This window comes from Bombyx mandarina, chromosome 05 (assembly GCF_030267445.1).
Source record: "Bombyx mandarina strain Sakado chromosome 05, ASM3026744v2".
In the NCBI taxonomy this organism is placed as follows: domain Eukaryota; kingdom Metazoa; phylum Arthropoda; class Insecta; order Lepidoptera; family Bombycidae; genus Bombyx; species Bombyx mandarina.
Genome location: NC_143212.1, coordinates 17805257 through 17824538, shown reverse-complemented (window position 1 = coordinate 17824538; position 19282 = coordinate 17805257). Strand labels below are relative to the sequence as shown.

The following is a 19282-nucleotide window of genomic DNA, read 5'->3' as shown; positions in this document are numbered from 1 at the left end:
AATTTGTTAATAATCTGTAGTGTATCGTGTTGTCGTAATATAGAACTATTTCTCGTATTGTTTCGTTTAATTTTTTATATCCAGTAAACTCCAGTCGTGCGTCGGAGCGGACACACACACTTTTTTTATTTATATCCAGTAAACTCCAGTCGTGCGTCGGAGCGGACACACACACTTTTTTTTGGCAACAAATCGCGTAATTGATATTTAATATTTTTCATTATTAAAGCTAGTTGGTGTTTCACTGTAAGCCAATATGGGCAAAATATTCTCAATCACGTCTGGCAATCCCTAGTAATAAAAATTTTTTGTAGATTGCTGTTTTTGTTATTGCTTTTGGAGGCGATGATTTTAGAATTACAGTTATTAATATACATTTTAATTTTGGCTCAAACTTATAACCTTCGTATAATTAAAGAATAAGACCTATAATCCCAACGCATTATGTCTCAAAGCGGGTCGCAGAATTCATATTGCTATTTAAATGTACTTCGGTAACCACTGTATTCCAGATAAACTGTGAGTTTATTTGTTTGTATAAAACAAAAATGTTTGTATTCTCTGAAGTGCCCTCTGTTGACGAATAGCCGTAATATATTTAAAATTCTCGAAAATTCTCCACGTGTTTATATTTATTCGTCGATAGATGGCGCTTGATCCATATTAAAGTAAATTAACACTATAACACAATTATATACATACATACTAATTTTATACATTCCGTCAACAAAATATCGGGAATGGATTGTTGTTGTTCCATATTTTACATTTTGGCGCGGAGTTTGAGTTGCATATATAATTTAAATTAAATACAGGGCTGTTTTTAATTAAATCATATCCCGTGTGTATTGCGAGTTTCATAATGGACAAAAACATCGAACAAAGAGTGTTAAATTTTGCATCACTAATGAAATTTAGTGTATGGGGTCACTGAAAACGTTATAGAAGACTTTATCAAAAACATCCGCTTATCAGTGGTAAAAAGCGTTCAAAAGTGGTCGAGATGAAAATATGGAAGATTGCTTCGCTCTGATAGATGTCTGCCACTAAAATTTATATCGCAACAGTGAACGAAGTAGTGACTCAAAATTCTCATTCAAGTTTGATTGAGAGAGCTCCCGAACTTTTTTTAACTGTTTTCTTTAACTATTGCAGTGTTGTACTCTGGGAATTCACACTGGATGCTCAAACAGTAAATGAAGAATATTATTTGAACGATATGCGCCGTTTAAGAGAACAAATTCGACAAAAAGGGCAGATTTGTGTAAAGAAAGTTCTCGAAATTTTACACCACTATAATACGCCTTCACACAAGATCATCATTGTGAACAAATTTATTACCAAACACTCAACAAGTGCTATCTTGCAACCACCTTATTCGCCAGATATGGCCAGACATATCCGGCCGATTTCCTTCTTTTTCCCAAAACTCAAATTACCTCTTTGTGGTGCCCGCTCAATCAATAAACGAAACATAACAGAGAGCTGAACTCAATTCCCAAAAAAAAAACATTTAAAAATATTTTGATGATTGGATTATTCGTTGACTTATGTCTATCGTTTCCGAAGGAGCATACTTTGAAGGTGTTCAAATAAAGGATGAATATCTAACATTTTGTGCATTAATGACCTTTTCCTGGTACTTTCTAGATAGAGTAGTATGCAATTTAATATTATAAATGCAAAAGTTGATTTGTTTGCTTCGCTGTTTTTATTGTTATTTATTGCTTAGATAGGTAGACAAGCTCACAGCCCACCTGGTGTTAAGTGGTTACTCGAGCCCATAGACATCTACAACGTAAATGCCGCCACCAGCCTTGAGATATAAGTTCTAAGGTCTCAAGTATAGTTTCAACGGCTGCCCCACCCTTCAAACCGAAACGCATTACTGCTTCATGGCAGAAATAGGCAGGGTGGTGGTACCTACCCGCGTGAACTCTCAAGACGTCCTACCACCAGTAAAAAGTCTTGTGAGTCACCAGTCTTGTAAGTCCGCACGGGCAGGTACCATCACAAAGTTCTTATAAATATCGCTCCGAACGACCTTCCAACATCCGGTCACCGTCCTCGTCAAACACGTCGCTTGCGACGAAGGGCTCGACGAGTGAATTAATAGACACAGCCCAATGAGTTTTTCGCCGGATCTTCTCAATGGGTCGCGTTTCCGATCCGGTGGTAGATTCTGCGAAGCACTGCTCTTTCTAGGGCCAGTGTTAGCAACACTTCCGGTTTGAGCCCCGTTAGCTCACCTACATGCTGGGGTCAAGCTGAAATAGCCTCTCACGTCTATCAGCATAGGTAAGAAAAAAAAATCCAACATCATGTACTTACGACCTTATCATTCCGCAACGACCCTGACGCGACGTACACAGCTCTCAGCCATATAGGAATCCTAAAATCGATACGTCGCCGAAGGGGAGGAGTCTAGTACTCCCCAGAACGATCCCTTCTCAAACTGTACTCTCTCTCAATAATATAGAAATTATTTTTATTGTTGTAGCTGGTGGACAAATAAGCTCACTTTCCCCCTCCTTATAAGTGGTTACCGAAGCACACAATCACAATTCTAAGGTAATTAGATATATTGTTTTTTTGGTTATTCACATGGCCTCCGTATGTAATACTTTGATGTCTGTGGTCTCATGAGATTGGTTAAAAAATATCAAAACAATTTATTTCGCAATTAATTTATTTATTTATTCTATACACATTTTTCTGTAGTTTAAAAGGGATCGTCACGGTTGAGCCGCACTTAGAGCTCCCATGACATTGCCGATGTCCGTGACCCACAGTGACCACTTACTACCAGGCGAGTGACTGATCAGAATTGTCGTAAGTGTTGTTTTCCTTCTTCATGCTTCCTTCAAGTCTTGTAAATGTAAACTGAAAACCTCGTCAGGTATTGTATGGATAGTTTTCATCGGCTGGTTCGTACCGCAGACACAAACATTCAGCTGATGAACTTTAAAAGTAACTAGTGGTCCCGCAGTAGTCGAAACTGGAGTTGTAACTTTGTACACTATTATGATTTTATTTTATACTTTTATAATCACAAAATTCGCCAAGGCCTATAAAAAAATATGAATGAAGACAAACAATATTTAATCTATTCTCAATTTGACAACAGACGTCAAGAACAAAAGTTTGACAATAAATAGTATGCATGCGTGTGTTTTTTTCGCCGAGTAACTAAGATGCGTCTGGTTCGTACGTTGGTCTTCTCTATCTTCCTGTACGGGGTGGAGACTTGGTGTCTCAGGAAAAAGGAACGAAAAAAGATTGAGGCGTTTGAAATGTATTGCTGGAGAAAGCTGCTACGCATTCCTTGGACAGCTATGAGAACCAATGTCTCCATCCTCGAAGAGCTGAAGGTCACCAAGCGCCTGCTGACTATGTGCCAGGAAAGGATCCGGAGTTTCTTTGGGCACATAATGCGATCGTCGTTGCACAGCCTGGAGAAACTCACAATTCTCGGACAGATGGGGGGGAAGCGCGCTAGAGGAAGAGCGCCAGCTAGATGGGTTGACCAACTCAAGGAGGTGACTGGAGGCCAGATATGGGGAGCGGTACATATGGCGCAGAACCGGACCGAGTGGAGAAGATTGACATACAGTCACGATCCTCAGCATTGAGGGAACGACCAGAAAGAAAAGAAATGCGTGTGTGCGTCAAATACATGGTATGTAGTGTGTGTAGTGTTTTCTTTATTGATTTAATGTATCTTTTATGCATTATTTAAAAAAATATTAGCATTGTGCACTTCTTCTCTATATTCTCTATAAGTGTGGAAAATTTCATACTCCTCCGTCCGCGCAATTTTCGTAAAAAGGGATACAAAGTTTTTGCTTCACGTATTAATATATAGATTAACATGAAAATTATAAATGACATTAAAACTTTTTAGGACAACTGGCTGGAATCGTAGGTGGGAGCGTGCCTGCGCCGACGTCATGCGCAGTAAGCACTCGCGGCAGACCGGCATTTCTTTTCTGAAAAAGTTGGACGAAATATTTTAGCAATATGTCTTCTTTACTACCATATTTGATCGATGTAGAACGATCACGTATCTTCGAAGAGCCTCAACTGACTGTGGCATTGTTGCCTCAAGAATTGTTGTCGCTGTTGCGGCCAGAAAGATCCAGGAGCCAATTTTCATGGAGGCAGCCAGGATTGCGTGAGGGAAGTTCGATTAAGAAGGATAAATCTAAATTCCAGATCAATTTGGACATTCAACACTTTTCTCCGGACGACATTACTGTGAAAATTGTCGATGGCTTCGTCGTCGTGGAAGCTCTTCACGAAGAAAAGCAGGATCAGCACGGCTGGGTGTCCCGGCGGTTCACACGACGCTGCCCGATACCCGAAGGCTGCGACACAGACGCCGTGGAATCCAGACTCTCTTCTGATGGAGTCCTAACTGTGTCCCTGCCTTTACAGCGCCGAATCTCTAACGAGCGCAGAGTGCCCATCATACAAACTGGTCCTGTGAAGATATCCGATGAGCCGAAGCCAGAATGCGTTGATTCTATTGAAACGCCGCCAGCAAACGGAGAATAAGCTGTCACAGGCGCATCGCCAATTGCCAAGTGCAGTTTATGAATCTATTTATATATACAACGGCCGTCTGGTGTAGTGGTAAGTGACATGGACACTACACAAGGGGGTCGCGGGTTCGAATCCCGCCAAGGGGAGATATTTGTATAATAAATATAAATGTCTTTTCCATGGTTATGGATGTATATTAAATATATGTATGTGTATAATAAAAATCTTACATTTATTTCCGTTATCTGGTACCTGTAACACAAGCTCTTTACGAACTTATCACGGGACCAGTTAACGTGGCGTGACTGTTAGTAAAAAAAAATATTTATTTATGTCGGCTTCTAAGTGCATTTAAAGTGTTTGTTTATTTCAATAATTCCTTTTAAAGCAGAATACTCATTTTTGTTTTTTTGTGCAATTCAATAAAGAGTTCCGTATGTGTGTGTGTTTGTTTTAATTAGTTTTATTGCGCATCGACATAAAGTAATTCGAAATGAATTCATTCTGGTACTTAAGTGGGCACGGAATCGTAACATGACTTGGGAAATGCAAAGGTTTCAAGTTGTTCCTTGTTCTTTTAGTGATAGGGAGCTGACTATTGCACCATGTAGCCGAATTTGAGTCTTGGTCGAAATCAGTATCTATGTTAAATATATTACGCAGACGAGGTCTCACCGTATTGATTTATTGTCAAATGGTTAAAATAAATATTGTCAATTAGTAGGTTTTATTGGCAGTAACAGGCCAACGAGCCCACTGAGTTTCTCGCCTGATCTTCTTAGTGGGTCGCGTTTCCTATCCGGTGGTAGATTCTTAGAAGCACTACTCTTGCTAGGGCCAGTGTTAGCAAAATCCTCAGATTAGAGCCCCGTGAACTTACCTACTCGCTCGGTTACGCTGGCATAGCCTCTCAAAGCTACCAGGCTAGGAAAAAAATTTTGATAATTTGTATATTACGTAGGACATTGTATAAACTTATGTAAGATGATCTCCGACTCGACGCCCGTGTTGCCTGTGGTTATCATAGATTATTCATACATCAGTGCTGTTCCTACTTACAGATAACTAATTTACGTGTATTATCTGCTATCAGAATGCTCTGCTCAGAATCTGCTCAGAATCCAGGATCGAGACTTTCTCCCTCCACGTGTTATAAAGCAGCTGGCATTCACTTTCTGGATCAAGAGCTAACAAGAGATCCGTGTGAAACAAGTCATGAATATAAATCGCTGAAACTATGAGAACAGTTATCTTATACAAAAAATAATAGTTTAAAAAAACTAACAAAATACGCTTTTATAGAAAAACCAACTAAAAAATAGAAAATAAATTTTAATAAATTTGAATTAAAAATAGTGTACGAAAAAATGATTTTATTGTAAAAAACCGTGGGGTGCTTTTCAGGATATTATCAAAATAACCCTTCTACTCATATCTGTTCATAAAATATTTATAACTAATGATACCATGCACCCCACGCTTTTTTTTACAATAAAATATTTTTTGTTACACTATTATTTAAAATTCAATTTCAATTCAATTCAATTCAATTTAAAGTTCAAATTTATTTTCAATTTTTAGTTCGTTTTTCTCTAAAAGCGTATTTTGTTAGTTTTTTTAAACTATTATTTATTTTTCATTTTTTAGTTGAATTTCAATTTTTTTTTTAATATTGAGCTGTCATCGTTCCTCAATAAGTATACCAAATTTCGAGTTAATCCGACGTTTTCAAGAGGGTCAACATCATGTTGAAAGATTCCGTTACAGACATACATACGTCTGAAGCTAATAAAAGCGTATTAAAAATTTATGGATAGTTTGTTATCTAGTACACCTCTCAGAACGATGTACCGATTACACAAGCAGGGGGCGTGTACATGATTACTGTTTGTTCTACAAATTTTACATTTCAATCATCTCAACTAGGATAGTGATTTAATTGAGACAACTTTTCCAATAATTATGTTTTAATTAAAATTTAATCATACCCAAAAACTGGTTTTCATTAAAAACAATACCCTCTCACCAGTTAAATAAAAGCTAAGTTAAATAAGGTATATGTAAAATGTGTACATACTGTGCGTATGATAATCGACGGCCGTGTAGGTATTATACTTGAAGATCAAAATAAAATAACAACAATTAACTATAGCACATTGTCGAATCTGTTAGTTCACTTTTCGTGAACTCACGTGACTTGTATGGTCTATTAGTAAAATATAGATTCAATAGATTAGGCATCGAAAATAAAGAGGTATGGGGTAAGTATTTGAGGGCGTCGCGACCTTGGGCGCACCACGCTACTTCAACCACGGTCAAAATCTCCAGGCGGCTACCAATCTTAATAAGGAAGCTCTTACCTGACACGTGTCGGAACCAACAGTTAAAGGAACAATATCAAGTAGACTAAGAAACGAAAAAATATTGACTGCATAAGTAATGCCCGGACGGTTCCGCCTGTCTGTCTGTCTGTCGGCCTCGCAACAGAAGGATCCGGTTCGAAGGGGCATGGCCGCTATTCATTAAAAAAAGCTCAACTTCTCGTGGTTTAGTTTTTTTTTATTGCTTAGATGGGTGGACGAGCTCACAGCCCACCTGGTGTTAAGTGGCAGCAGTTAGCCGGCAGCGTGCGCGTAGCGATCCCTATGGCTTCCGTTCACCACAAAACATCAGCTGTGCAGTCGTGAGCTGGTTTACCAGTTCCATGCAATAAATAAATTAAACACGTATCGTACATCGTAGGTAACTTCTGTTATTAAAGAAACACGTTGACATAAAAATAAAACATAATTTATTGAAAAAAGTTTACAAGTACCTCCTGCAGCACAGATCAGAATCAGTCTTAAAATAATCAAAATTACATTGGATAAATCCTACTACACAGCGACAGCTGAAGGCTCCTGAGATCCGACCTTCTTCATCACAGGACCAGTATGTGTTATTGGAACAATCTTTTCACCAGTCGAAGGTAAGGCTAGCACCTTAGGTGCAGTGACCGTCAGGACACCATCAGAAGACAGCTTCGATTCCACCGTGTCTGGTAAACAGCCTTGTGGTAGCGCGTATCGTCTGATGAACTGTCTCGACACATACCCGTGCTGATCCTGCTTCTCCTCGTGTTTCCCTTCCACCACGACGTGTCCGTCGACTACCTTCACATTTATTTCATCCGGTGAAAAATGTTGTACGTCGATATTGACCTGAAACTTCTCGTCGTTGGATGTGATTTTAGAGCCCATCTCCTGAAGCGCCATTTGATTCATCGCCGAAGTCAGCTGCTCGATCGGTTTCATTACGTTTTCTATTTGTCGCAAAGTATTTTCCCAGGGTCTGTAAAACTGCGGTTCGAAGACGTCGCGAAATTGATTGTACGGAGACATTCTGTAGCGGTCACGATGCATCGATTGGTTGAAAGGCGACATCCTGTAGAAATCCTGCGGGCCGAAGAGTTCTCGATCCATCAGACGAAATGGTCTCTCCAAATCGTACACGTATGGCAAAATAGACATCGTTTTTTGTTAGTTCGTTACTAGTTTGTTTTATAAAATTCAAGCGCTTATCTCAGAGTATCTCTCAAAAACAACTGAATCAGGGTCGCGCAACTCAGGTATTTATACGTACCCGATGCCACCGCCACCTATTGATGTTTACAAGAATAAATTTCGAGATGTTTCCAAGTCCAGAATGAAACGACGCCATCTACATTATTCTTGCATTTTCTGGACGAACTTAAAAACTATACGGACACACTCTTCATATTTTATTAAAGAGACATCTGTTGGCGAGTAGCCAAACTAAATCGTAAAATTGTTCTATTTGAACGAAATCCTATCAACGTGATTACAATATTAGATATATAAATGCACTGTTTCTCGATTTCACATCGAGCACATTAAATTATTTATATTCCTGACGTTTTACTGTACATACAGCATAGCGAGTTGTAGAAAAATATGAATCACATTTCGAAGAAGATCAGAAGATAATTGTTGATTGAATGTCCAATATTTAGTTTGAATTTTAATTCTAATTCCTTGTTTATCATATGAGTGTCCTGTTAGAAGTAAATTGAAAGCCAGTGACCAACCTTTGACATGTCCTATTATGATAATAACAACAAATAATTACAGGGCGATACGGAATTTTCTTAGTCACAAAATCACATCTGTTAAATGTGAAGGTCGTGCAGTCGCCTGATGTCGCTCCGGTCACCATCGTGTACACAAAACGAACGCAATTTAAAATAATCATCAGGTCTATTTATTTCCTGGTGCCACTGCTGTTTACTGTTCAAGAAATACAAGTCCCTAATCCAGAGCACAAACTTCAATAAGGCCATGCGTCATGAGAATCGCCTCATCGTTGTTGCCGCTGACTACTCCCCGACTCTAGCTCACGCAGGAGTCAAGCAATTTCTACGCCCTAGACACGTCCTTACGGATCTATCCCATCCACTATCTCTATTAGACACCTACAGCTCTAGCATTAGGAGCAAGCTTAGGAATCTTGGTAACCCTACTCGAGATAGTTTGCACGTTGAACTCCTTGCCGAGTTATCGAGCAACCTAATCCATACATTAGCCGGATTAGCCTGCTGAGTTTCTCGCCGGATCTTCTCAGATGATCACGATTCCGATCGAAAATTTGATATTTTAGATGATGTTTAGATAAAAATATTTAAAAAATTTTTGTTAATTAATTTCGAAAAGTATGTTAACGGTCAGAGATGAAACATTATTGTACTCATGTAGGAATTATTGCACCGCGTTTAGTGCCCCGTGGGTACACCACCGTCGCATCTTTCTACAAAGTTTTTTTTCAGTTGACCTGTATCTGTATCTCTCTTTCTGAGTAACGGCATGTTTCAAGGTAAACTCTCATCAACTTCAAGCACCCGATGTATGTAATTGAAAATTGGCACATATTTCAAATGCGCATCACAATATTCACAATATAATAATTTATTGCCACGTACCAGTACAACTCGCACTTTTAAAAAATTGTTGTTTGCTATGCAAAGTGTGTATTTTTTTGAGTTTTAAACAGAACATAATATCGTTTTAGTTTATAAATGTTCCTAGCAGTTTAATCATGCTGTATATAACGCACATCACAGTTAGGTCTAATGTCCTATAAAGGTTATCGGCAAAGAACTGTCTTCTTATTACGCTTCGGGTTTCTAAGAAACGAACATGAACTGTTTATTGTTATTTCATTTGTTATTTTTGTTTATAATAATTAGGTGTGTATTATTATTTCGTTTGCTCACTTTTACTAATACCGAGATGGCTAGAGGAATTCAGACTCCATCCGGTAGTATAATAACATTTTATTAAATACATACAATGTTACAGACTTGCATGCTTCAAGCGTATTCTTCTAATTGAAATTGTGTAACTTCCATTTAGTGCGGGACGACGGCGGGAACAACTTTGTTTCCCTAAAGGTTTCAAATTCGGAGTAGCCACAGCGTCTTTCCAGGTCGAAGGAGCCTGGAACGTGTCTGGTAAGAAGCGGCGTTCATTATTTAATGTTAGTGTTGGACTAGACCACATTACGTCGACCCCGATCAAGTGACACCTGTGTGTATGTGTGCGTGACTACTGTAAAGTAATGGTGCTTTACAATTTGAAGAGTACGATAGCTGTGAGTTATCACCGAAAGACCGAGCTGAGGTTTCAGGGTGGCTCGGGCTTCGTATTGGGATATCTACCGGTACTGGCAACACACACACGTACCGGAAAGGTGATTACGTCGAAAAATAAAATAACATTTATTTTTACATTACATTGCTCATTAATGAGAATGAGAATAAGTGAGCTTTTCTCACAATATTTTAGCTCTGTTTATGAGAAAGACACAACTGCCAACTTTTCTTATACTTTCGATGAGCACATGTACTTTAGGGATCGCATAAGTAATACATTATCTTCTATTGTACTTGATGAGGGCGAGGTTTTTCTCAAACTTAAGCTACTTAATATTAGTAAGGGTGCTGGACCTGATCGAATACCCCCCTACTTTATTAGGAGTTGTAGAAATGAGTTAGTTTCTCCTTTATGTAAACTTTTTAACAAATCCCTTGCTAGTGGTGTTTTCCCTAATCTATGGAAAACCGCATATATCATACCCATTCATAAAAGTGGTGATAAATCGAGATGTGAGAATTATAGACCAATAAGCATATTATCATGTTTTGCCAAAATTTTTGAATCTTTAGTTTACATGTATCTTTATAATCATTTTAAACCTCTAATCTCTGAAAAGCAGCACGGGTTCTTAAAAAACAAGTCTACTATAAGCAATTTATTAGTATATAAGGATTTTCTTTGTAAATCTTTTGCTGCTGGAGGCCAGACTGATTCTGTCTATACAGACTTTTCCAAGGCTTTCGATAAAGTCAATCATCGTATTCTACTTCATAAACTAGTCTCGTACGGCATACACGGTAACTTATTTCGTTGGATCTCTTCTTACCTCAACAAGAGAAGTCAGTTGGTGGCCTTGAAGGGCTTTCTCTCGTCACCTGTCACAGTAACATCGGGCGTACCGCAGGGCTCTAATCTCGGACCCTTGCTTTTTAATATATTTGTGAACGACTTAACTGAATATTTAGTTTGTAATCATTTATTATATGCGGATGACTTAAAAATATTTCACAATATTTCAAGTCCAGCTGACTGCTCCCTTTTGCAGCAAGACTTAGATACATTAGTTAAATGGTGTAATTCTAATCATATGTTTTTAAATAGTAGCAAATGTTTTGTTATTTCATTTACAAATAAACGAAATAGAATCATTAATAATTACTTTTTGAACAATACTGTCTTAAATAGGTCCGTTGTCGCTAAAGATTTAGGTATTATCTTTTATGAGAAACTTTCATTCCGTTCACATTATCAATATATAACTTCTAAAGCTAATCAACTTTTAGGTTTCGTTCTCAGATCAAGCAAAGACTTCAAGAATCCTCATTCGGTATTATACTTATTTTTTTCACTTGTGAGAAGTCTCTTGGAATATGCTACACCAATATGGTCTCCGTATTATAAAGTTCATATAGATGATATTGAAAGAGTGCAGAAAAAATGTCTTAGGATATTAGCTTACCGTTTGAAACCAGGTCGAAATAATCTTAATTATGAATATAGACTAACCCAATTCAAAATTGAATCTTTATCTCTTCGTCGTAAATACTTTGACTTAGTCTATTTGTACAAAATCATACATTATATAATAAATTCAAGTGATTTAATTTCGCAAATATCTTTTAATACCAGATATACTGCGCGTAGATCACATTGCACTAATCTTTTTGCACTTGAAGTTCACAAAAATAACATCTCATACTTTAATCCCATTGTTAGAATGGCACGACATTATAATGAGTTGGCAGGTGACAACACTGATCTTGATATATTTGAGAGTAATTTTTATAAATATTGTAAATTAGTTAAACATATTCTCAAATAATTAATATTGTCCAGTTAATAATACATTAGATCTAATTTAATCAGATAGTAACTTACATATGTGTGTGGTGAGTATGTGTACGTGTGGCTGTGTGTGTGTGTGTGTGTGTGTGTGAGTGTGAGCGTATGTGAGTATGTATACATCGTATTTAGGCATCTGCTCAGTTGTAAAAAATTTTTCTGTATGCACCTGTTTTGAATTGCAATCCAGATTGTTATGTTAAACATTTAAACTTATAATTTCTTTGGTTGTAATTTGTTTTGTGCATCAATAAAAAGAAAAAAAAAAAAAAACAATTAACACTTTTTATTGAACAACTCTATTAGTTTATTGTATTATGTCTACAATATAACTTACCTAATAGATAACTTACTAAGATGCTACTCTGAGCGTTGGGCTGGTAGATCACAGTACAATCGTTTGTATACCGCTTGTCTGAATCTGTGTCTGTTGAGAGAAACGAGACGCATTGTAGTAGTGGGTGTGGAGTAATTAGAGTAAGGATCCTCATGCATGAAAAGTTTTATTAAGGGCGTACAGGAATGAAAACAGATTGGAAAGCACTGATCCATGCTAGTAAAATTACATATTTTTCATAATAAAAGCGTGACCGTCACAATTCGAAATCGACCGTAGCCTAATAGATGATTTAGATGTCTGTGATATGGTTGTATCGTATAATGATAAGGTTTGCCGTTAATGTGATTGTCAAGATGAGTACATCTCGTCGCCCAAGGACCTCGGAATTACCGACGTCGCCACCAAGTCGCTGCCTAAGCGCTTGCTGTGGAAATCTGTTTCTTGCTAATTAGAATACAAGTGCAACCTTGGACTTCGATTTAAACGTCGAAATTCATTTACACACGTTTATTTCTCTTGTCTCAACCATCCAGGCAAAGGAGAGAGTATCTGGGACCGATACACCCACGAACACCCTGAGCGTGTCTTCGACCACTGTAATGCGGATGTGGCAGCAGACTCTTATCATAATTTCCGACGTGACGTGGACCTCGTCACTGAACTGTCGTTGTCCTTCTACCGGTTCTCCGTGTCGTGGCCCAGGGTACTGCCCACCGGATACAGCAAGTACTGGACTATTAGTATTCGTGATATAAAATTGATTGAGGCGTCACGTACACTGAGAGGCGGTGTACTTACCTGACTATACGCGCTATGCCCGGTACGTGGGAGCCGGCTGCGCGATCGAATCCTGCTGGTGCTACGGGTAGATGTGGATGAGTTACGACAGGATTAGAGAATACCAATCCATAAGTCGTATCTCGTGAATGCATTTCGAACTACAAGCAATGTTTTTGCCGCTGTAGGCTGTCGGACATACGGCCCTCAGGATGTTATGTACTCGCCGTCACTCTTGGACATCAGAAATACCAGGGGCACCCTCAAGTCGCTGCCTGCTGTATGTAGGTAATGGATACTGGTTACATTTAGGATAGTGGTTATTCCAGTTTTCTATTGGAAAAGGGATTTTTGTACGCATTGGGTATTAGTATCGTCGAGATGAAAAAATGTTTCTTTGCGAATTCTGTCATAGATGAAACTTGATTGAACGATAAACTAGCTTCACAATACCATAAATAATTTAAGAGCTACAAAGAAACCGATTAACCTAATATCACATACACACACATACACAGTTTCTTTGGATTTGGCATTATGTAACATTCCTTGTCTCCAGTTTAGTGAACGAAGACGGGCTCAGGTACTACTCGGAACTAATTGATACTTTACACAAAAACAACATCAAACCGGTAGTCACCATTTACCACTGGGATTTGCCACAGAGCCTGCAGGACCTTGGCGGGTGGACCAATCCAATCATAGTAGATTATTTTGTGGACTACGCCAGGGTATGTTGAATATCGCTTTTTTAGTAGTATCGGTATGAGCTCACGACGTGCCATATTCGCTTGTGAAGTCAACCTCGCATTTCAAAATTATTTTTACGGCATACCGAATAAACTATTAGATACTATGTGATTAATCTTTGACTTCAATGAGATATGTTAAACCCTAGATGGTCTAAATACTGATTCAGAGTAGTTGAACTGTGGTCCTGTGTGCTCAGTGCGAGTTTTTAACGTTCTCGATAGCGTAAAAATTAACCCAATTTTGTATGCAGTTGGAACAGCGCCCCTAGCGGCAAACGTAGGCAAGCGATCCCATTCCATACAAATATGAGCTAACTTTTACGCTATCGAGAACGTTAAAAAGCTCGCACTAAGCACACTGATGTATTGATATGAGCCAGTTACTGTTCACAACGTTCGGCGATCGCGTCGGCGTCTGGATAACGTTCAACGAGCCGCTGTCGTTCTGCGGCGCGGGGTACGGCGGGGAGGACGCGCCCGGCGCGGGGCCCGCCGGCTCCGGCCTGCAGGACTACCTCTGCACTCACCACACGCTATTGGCACACGCAGCCGTCTACCGCCTTTATAAAGAACACTTTCAGGATAAACAGAAAGGTGCGCTAGTCTCATTTAAAATACAATTTTAATGGACAATTGAAATGACGTCCCGGTGTGGCAATTGCAACAGTTCCATAGACACAGCCCACTGAGTTTCTCGCCGAATTTTCTCAGTGGGTCGCGGTTCCGATCCGTTGGTAGATTCTGCCAAGCATTGCTCTTGCTAGCCCTAGTATCAGCAAATTCTCTCAGCTTGAACCCGTGAGCTCACCTACCCGACCGGGCGTAGCTGGAATAGCCTCTTTGACTAACAGCGAATAGATAGGGAAAAAAGCAATTACCCGAACCCAGTATTTCATGATTTGTGTTGTCCATTGAGGGGTGGGTTGGCGCGCCGCGCTCTTACCGTCTGTTGCCGCGGATGTTATGCAACACACACAGTTGACGCGATCCAATCGAGTGTCGTCGACGCACGTGCCTAAAGGTCAAGATACCAACGAACAAGCCGTCTACCGCTGTCGGTGCTTGCGAGCGTCATCGGGCTACGGACTCACACTACGGTCACTATTTACTGCCAAGGACTATTCTCAAGTTTCGCTTGTAAAAGACAGCATAACGTTAGGGAGGTAACACTAAATCCACACAAATTCTAACATTCTAAAATTAAAAAAAGTACATTTTTTGCTTGTTAGGTTTCATTTATTACATTAGGTATATATTTGGCAGGAAAGATCGGTATTACGTTAGACTTTTCCTGGTTGGAAGCTGCTACTACTTCGCAGGAAGACCAGAAGGCTGCAGAGACTGCCAGACAATTTATGGTTAGTACTCCTACTTTAACTTTGAAAACTCCTTATACTTGGTGTTAAATTGGTATCCTTCGAGGAATGTCTAGTTGAAAAATGAGAATAGATTAATAATATCCGTCATTAATTCACAGTTTATAAGCCCTAAGTGATGATAGCAGCGAATATATATTGTTTTCAGTTCGGCTGGTTCGCGCACCCTATTTTCTCCTCATCCGGCGACTACCCCGCAGAGATGAAAAGCCGGGTGGCGTATGTATCGAGGAAGCAAGGGTTTCCGCGCTCCCGTCTCCCAACCTTCACTCCGCAGCAGATTCAGCGACTAAAGGGGGCCAGTGACTTTCTCGGTCTGAACCACTACACGACATACTTGGTGCGTACAGGCTTACTTTTCGTACCGTTTTTTTCTTAAGAATTCGAATAGAAAAGGAGAATTAACTATTCTAATTAACAGAAGATGCCTAGGTACTGAGTTTCTTGCCAGATCTCCTTCGATAAATAAAATAAGCTAGATCTTTCAATAACTACCCGATCAGTCGATACCTACCTCTGTCATTTAGGATAAGATGTCCGGTATATTAATGTCGAACGATGCCTCTCCGCCGCGGCGCAGGGTTCGCGTCCCACAGACGAATGGCAATTTTTCTAATGCATTACTTACTTGACATATGTCCACAAATGCCTTCCAAACATAGACAAAATGAAGGAACGTCAGTTATTTCTTCATACTACTTCATAAAAATACAGTCTTCATGTTCTGAGATGTTCATCATCTGACCTAATTAGGCCGCTTTAAGACTTTTTTGAATGTGTCTAATGTTTCTATAATGAAGAGGAGCTCACGGTCCACCCGGTGATAAGTGTTTACCGCAGCCTAAAGACGTCCCAGAGTATCTGTAGTACTGCTTCGCAAAGTAGTAGGCCGGATCGTCACTCGCCAGAACAACTCATACAAGCTGTTTGAGAGAGTCTTATTAGAGTATAGATCGGTTTTGTACATCCTCAGGTAAATCAAGGTAGCGGCGAGATCCACACTCAACCGTCTTTCGGTGACGACATGGGAGTGGTCATTTCACAGAAAGACGAGTGGCCCAGAACTAACTCTACTTGGCTTAGAGTGAGTATCCGCACGCGCAGTGCGAAATAAGGAAATGCAGGGAATAAGGAAACCCGCCTGGGCATTGTAGAATCGAATATAAATATAAACACCTGCCGGTCGATTCTGGTGAGCACTAGGCAAGACTTGGGAGCGAAGTGTTCCATTGCAGAAGACTCACATTACATCGTTTTGACCGCAGGTAGTGCCGTGGGGTTTCAGAAAATCATTAAACTGGGTGAAAGACAACTACAACAACCCTACAGTGTTGATAACGGAGAACGGCGTGTCCCAGGCGGCAGGGCTGCGCGATACGAAGCGAGTGAGCTACATCGACGCGTACCTACGAGCGCTCAGCGACGCTATATACAAAGACGGATGCTCGGTCACCGGATATACATATTGGAGTTTACTCGATAACTATGAATGGATGAGGGGATTCTCGTGAGTATCGCTGGTGCGAGTGAAATTAACGATAAAAGAATAACAACGAGTAATAAACTTCACCCGCAAACACTTTTAATTTCAATATAACTCCAAGAGGGGCGAGCTGTGAACCCTCACTGATAAGTGGCCACCCCGCCACGCCTCATTCTGCCACAAAGAAGTAATTTGTGTTGGGAGCGAGGCAGTCATTGTATCATAGAACTGAGACTTAGACCTCATGTCTTGAGGTGGGTGCGATATTTATGTTGTTGATGTCTATGGGCTCTGCCATTTAACACTATGTGGGCCGTGAGCTTGGTCAGCACTTATCTCCTGATGGTTGTCTCTTCCAGGGAGCGCTTCGGCCTGTTCGAAGTCAACTATGGCAGCCCCGCCAGGACGCGCACCGCGCGACTGTCGAGCGACTACTACGGCAGCGTCGCCCGCACCGGCTGCCTGCCCAAGCACTATGATAGCTTTTTCAATTAAAAATCCCTCACGCCTTCTTGCCCGGGACGAGGCGCCCGTAGCACCCCAGCCCTGTTCACGCCGCGTACGTGTAATGCTACCTAAAATCCTACTGTCGCTGTATTCCGCACCGACTCGATCAACACTCTTATGAAAATATTTCAATAAAAAAGACAATTTAAAAAAAACAACATTTATTTCGAGAGAAAACTCATTATTTAATATACTTATTACTAGACATTTGGAAGACTTCCTTAATTATAAAATTCGCTGCAAGTTTAGTCCGCACGTTCGTTGTATCGTCCTGTGTAGGGTCGCGTGCGGCGGCGGCGGCGGCGCGCGGCAGACTGGCGCCGGGCGACGCGTCCCGACACGCGGCCGGCCCGGCGCGGGTCAGTGACCCCGCGAGCGCGTCGCTTATATTCATTAACAGTTGCACTTTGGGAATGTGTTCAATAAATACTTAAGCTAATGGTCTTGATAGTTCCCGCAGCAGTCCTTGGGCCGCAGCGATAATAAGGCACGTCGTGACCTTTCATAAACTCTATAAATTGTCCGAACCGATAATTGTAATGTTTTCATTTAATAAATGATTAAGGTTTACTACCGCGTTTTGAATATTAGCTACAATTTAATAAATACCTACTAAATTCGTTAGTATTATCATCATTACCAAAACAGGAATTTTATGACTAAAATAAATATAAACTTTATATTATTTGTAAATAGATAATACTCGCAATTATATAAGCAGCGTGGAGCGGCGCCTGCCGCGGGGGAGGGGGGCGCACCACGCGATTAACTGCATTGTCTTATTATGATCTAGTGCTCGCAGTGTTACACAACCTTCAGATGTGTTTGCGGATTCAGAGATGTCCTGTCCCTTAAATACTTCTAGTTGATTGGAGGTGACGACGTAATGGACATTGAAAACATTTGAAACTAGAATAATTCGAAACACGAGGGCGGGGCGCGGGGGGCGTCAGGCCTGGGGCACCTTGCACTGGCTGCACTGCTCCATGCCGTCGCTGAACTCTTCGATCTGGAGGGTCATCTCGAAGAAGTTGTACTTCTCGTGGACGAGACGGGTCGCCTCTTCCAAGACTTTCTGCGGGCTGACTCCGCTACCTGCGCGTCAGAGGAGGCGGTGAGGGCGGCGGGGGCTGGTTGGTTGGGGGGGGGGCGGGTGCGGTACGTACGGATGGCGAGGTGCGCGGAGAGCGCGGGCTTGTCGAGCGTGAGCGCCCACATGCGCACGTTGTGGATGCGCAGCACGCCCGGCAGCGCCAGGAACGTGTCCGCCACCTCCTGCAGACACAAGGGACAACCGTAACTATTTCATTTCATACAAAAAATTATAGATAGGTATATTTTTTTAAGATTTATAGCTCGATAACGAGACCTTTAAGCCATATCTTATTTCTTTTTAAACTCTGTTATTTGAATAATGATAGAAAGCGAAATGAGATTAGTTGATTAATTTTACGCTTTAATTAATTGGGGTGAAATAATATCTTGGCCAATTGGTGGTTATTTACTGAGACATCCTGGTGTTCCGGCGAAGAACTCCTATAGACATTTAACCAATGAAAACAAACCAGAGAAATTTGTATTAAATGTGGAGGCTTTTTTAAATCACGAATAAGGTTATTCGACAGAGAACTAAAGTCATCGACATAGCTCAAAGAGTCAGCAAGCTGAAGCGGCAGTGGGCTGGCCATAGATGCTGTAGAACTGACTGAGACTGGGCTGAAGATCATGATGATGATGATGCTTTTGTAAATCATGGTGAAATCACTAAATTTTCACTTAGGCCATGGGACTGTAGACGGGGCGAGAGGAAACCTAAGCAACCAAAGGCCACGTCACTCGACAAGTCGCCTCCCAGTCTCAAGAGTCTAATCTCTGTTGAACTTCCCGACAAGTCCCGGGCAGTCCGCGGATGGAGAGAGAGCACTTCTTGCCTTTCCTAATCTTCCCATTTCACGGATCAGATCAGAAAGAGGAAAATCGTTTCCGTACATTGCTTAGATATTGAGCGA

The 19282-nt window shown here is 40.5% G+C and overlaps 5 protein-coding genes across 8 annotated transcripts in view; 3 read left to right on the top strand and 2 right to left on the bottom strand.

The window, feature by feature from the left end:
• The first annotated feature begins 654 nt into the window (after window positions 1-654).
• On the top strand, window positions 655-6055 carry LOC149503046 (uncharacterized). 2 transcript variants are annotated; one of them, XR_016323190.1, is made up of 2 exons: window positions 655-2832; window positions 5639-6055. XR_016323190.1 is itself a non-coding variant. In XM_089727984.1 (2 exons), the coding sequence occupies exon 2, from the start codon at window positions 3195-3197 to the stop codon at window positions 3630-3632; it is 438 nt and encodes a 145-aa protein (XP_089584110.1). In that variant the 5' UTR covers window positions 708-2832; window positions 3128-3194; the 3' UTR covers window positions 3633-3660. The 2 variants fall into 2 exon arrangements, 1 of the variants encoding a protein (XP_089584110.1); XM_089727984.1 differs by lacking the exon at window positions 5639-6055 and adding an exon at window positions 3128-3660 and having other exon boundaries at window positions 708-2832.
• Window positions 3947-4988, top strand: LOC114250684 (alpha-crystallin A chain). Its single transcript, XM_028184656.2, has one exon. The coding sequence runs from the start codon at window positions 4021-4023 to the stop codon at window positions 4555-4557; it is 537 nt and encodes a 178-aa protein (XP_028040457.2). The 5' UTR covers window positions 3947-4020; the 3' UTR covers window positions 4558-4988.
• A 1264-nt stretch (window positions 6056-7319) lies between the features above and the next one.
• On the bottom strand, window positions 7320-8142 carry LOC114250683 (protein lethal(2)essential for life). Its single transcript, XM_028184655.2, has one exon. The coding sequence runs from the start codon at window positions 8052-8054 to the stop codon at window positions 7422-7424; it is 633 nt and encodes a 210-aa protein (XP_028040456.1). The 5' UTR covers window positions 8055-8142; the 3' UTR covers window positions 7320-7421.
• Window positions 8143-9379: 1237 nt separating this feature from the next.
• On the top strand, window positions 9380-17843 carry LOC114250703 (myrosinase 1). Its single transcript, XM_089727981.1, has 10 exons — window positions 9380-9787; window positions 9954-10051; window positions 12912-13104; window positions 13715-13886; window positions 14288-14501; window positions 15171-15265; window positions 15432-15623; window positions 16257-16367; window positions 16549-16790; window positions 17126-17843. The coding sequence occupies exons 1-10, from the start codon at window positions 9738-9740 to the stop codon at window positions 17259-17261; spliced, it is 1503 nt and encodes a 500-aa protein (XP_089584107.1). The 5' UTR covers window positions 9380-9737; the 3' UTR covers window positions 17262-17843.
• LOC114250690 (proton-coupled zinc antiporter SLC30A2) overlaps window positions 17418-19282 on the bottom strand; it is a 28217-nt gene continuing 26352 nt past the window's right edge. For all 3 annotated transcript variants that reach the window (XM_089727982.1, XM_028184667.2, XM_089727983.1), the window contains exons 9-10: window positions 18440-18548; window positions 17418-18368 (exon numbers count right to left, since the gene is read on the bottom strand). In XM_089727982.1, the coding sequence (XP_089584108.1) occupies window positions 18223-18368; window positions 18440-18548 (255 nt within the window). In that variant the 3' untranslated portion in view covers window positions 17418-18222. The remainder of the gene's footprint in view (window positions 18369-18439; window positions 18549-19282) is intronic.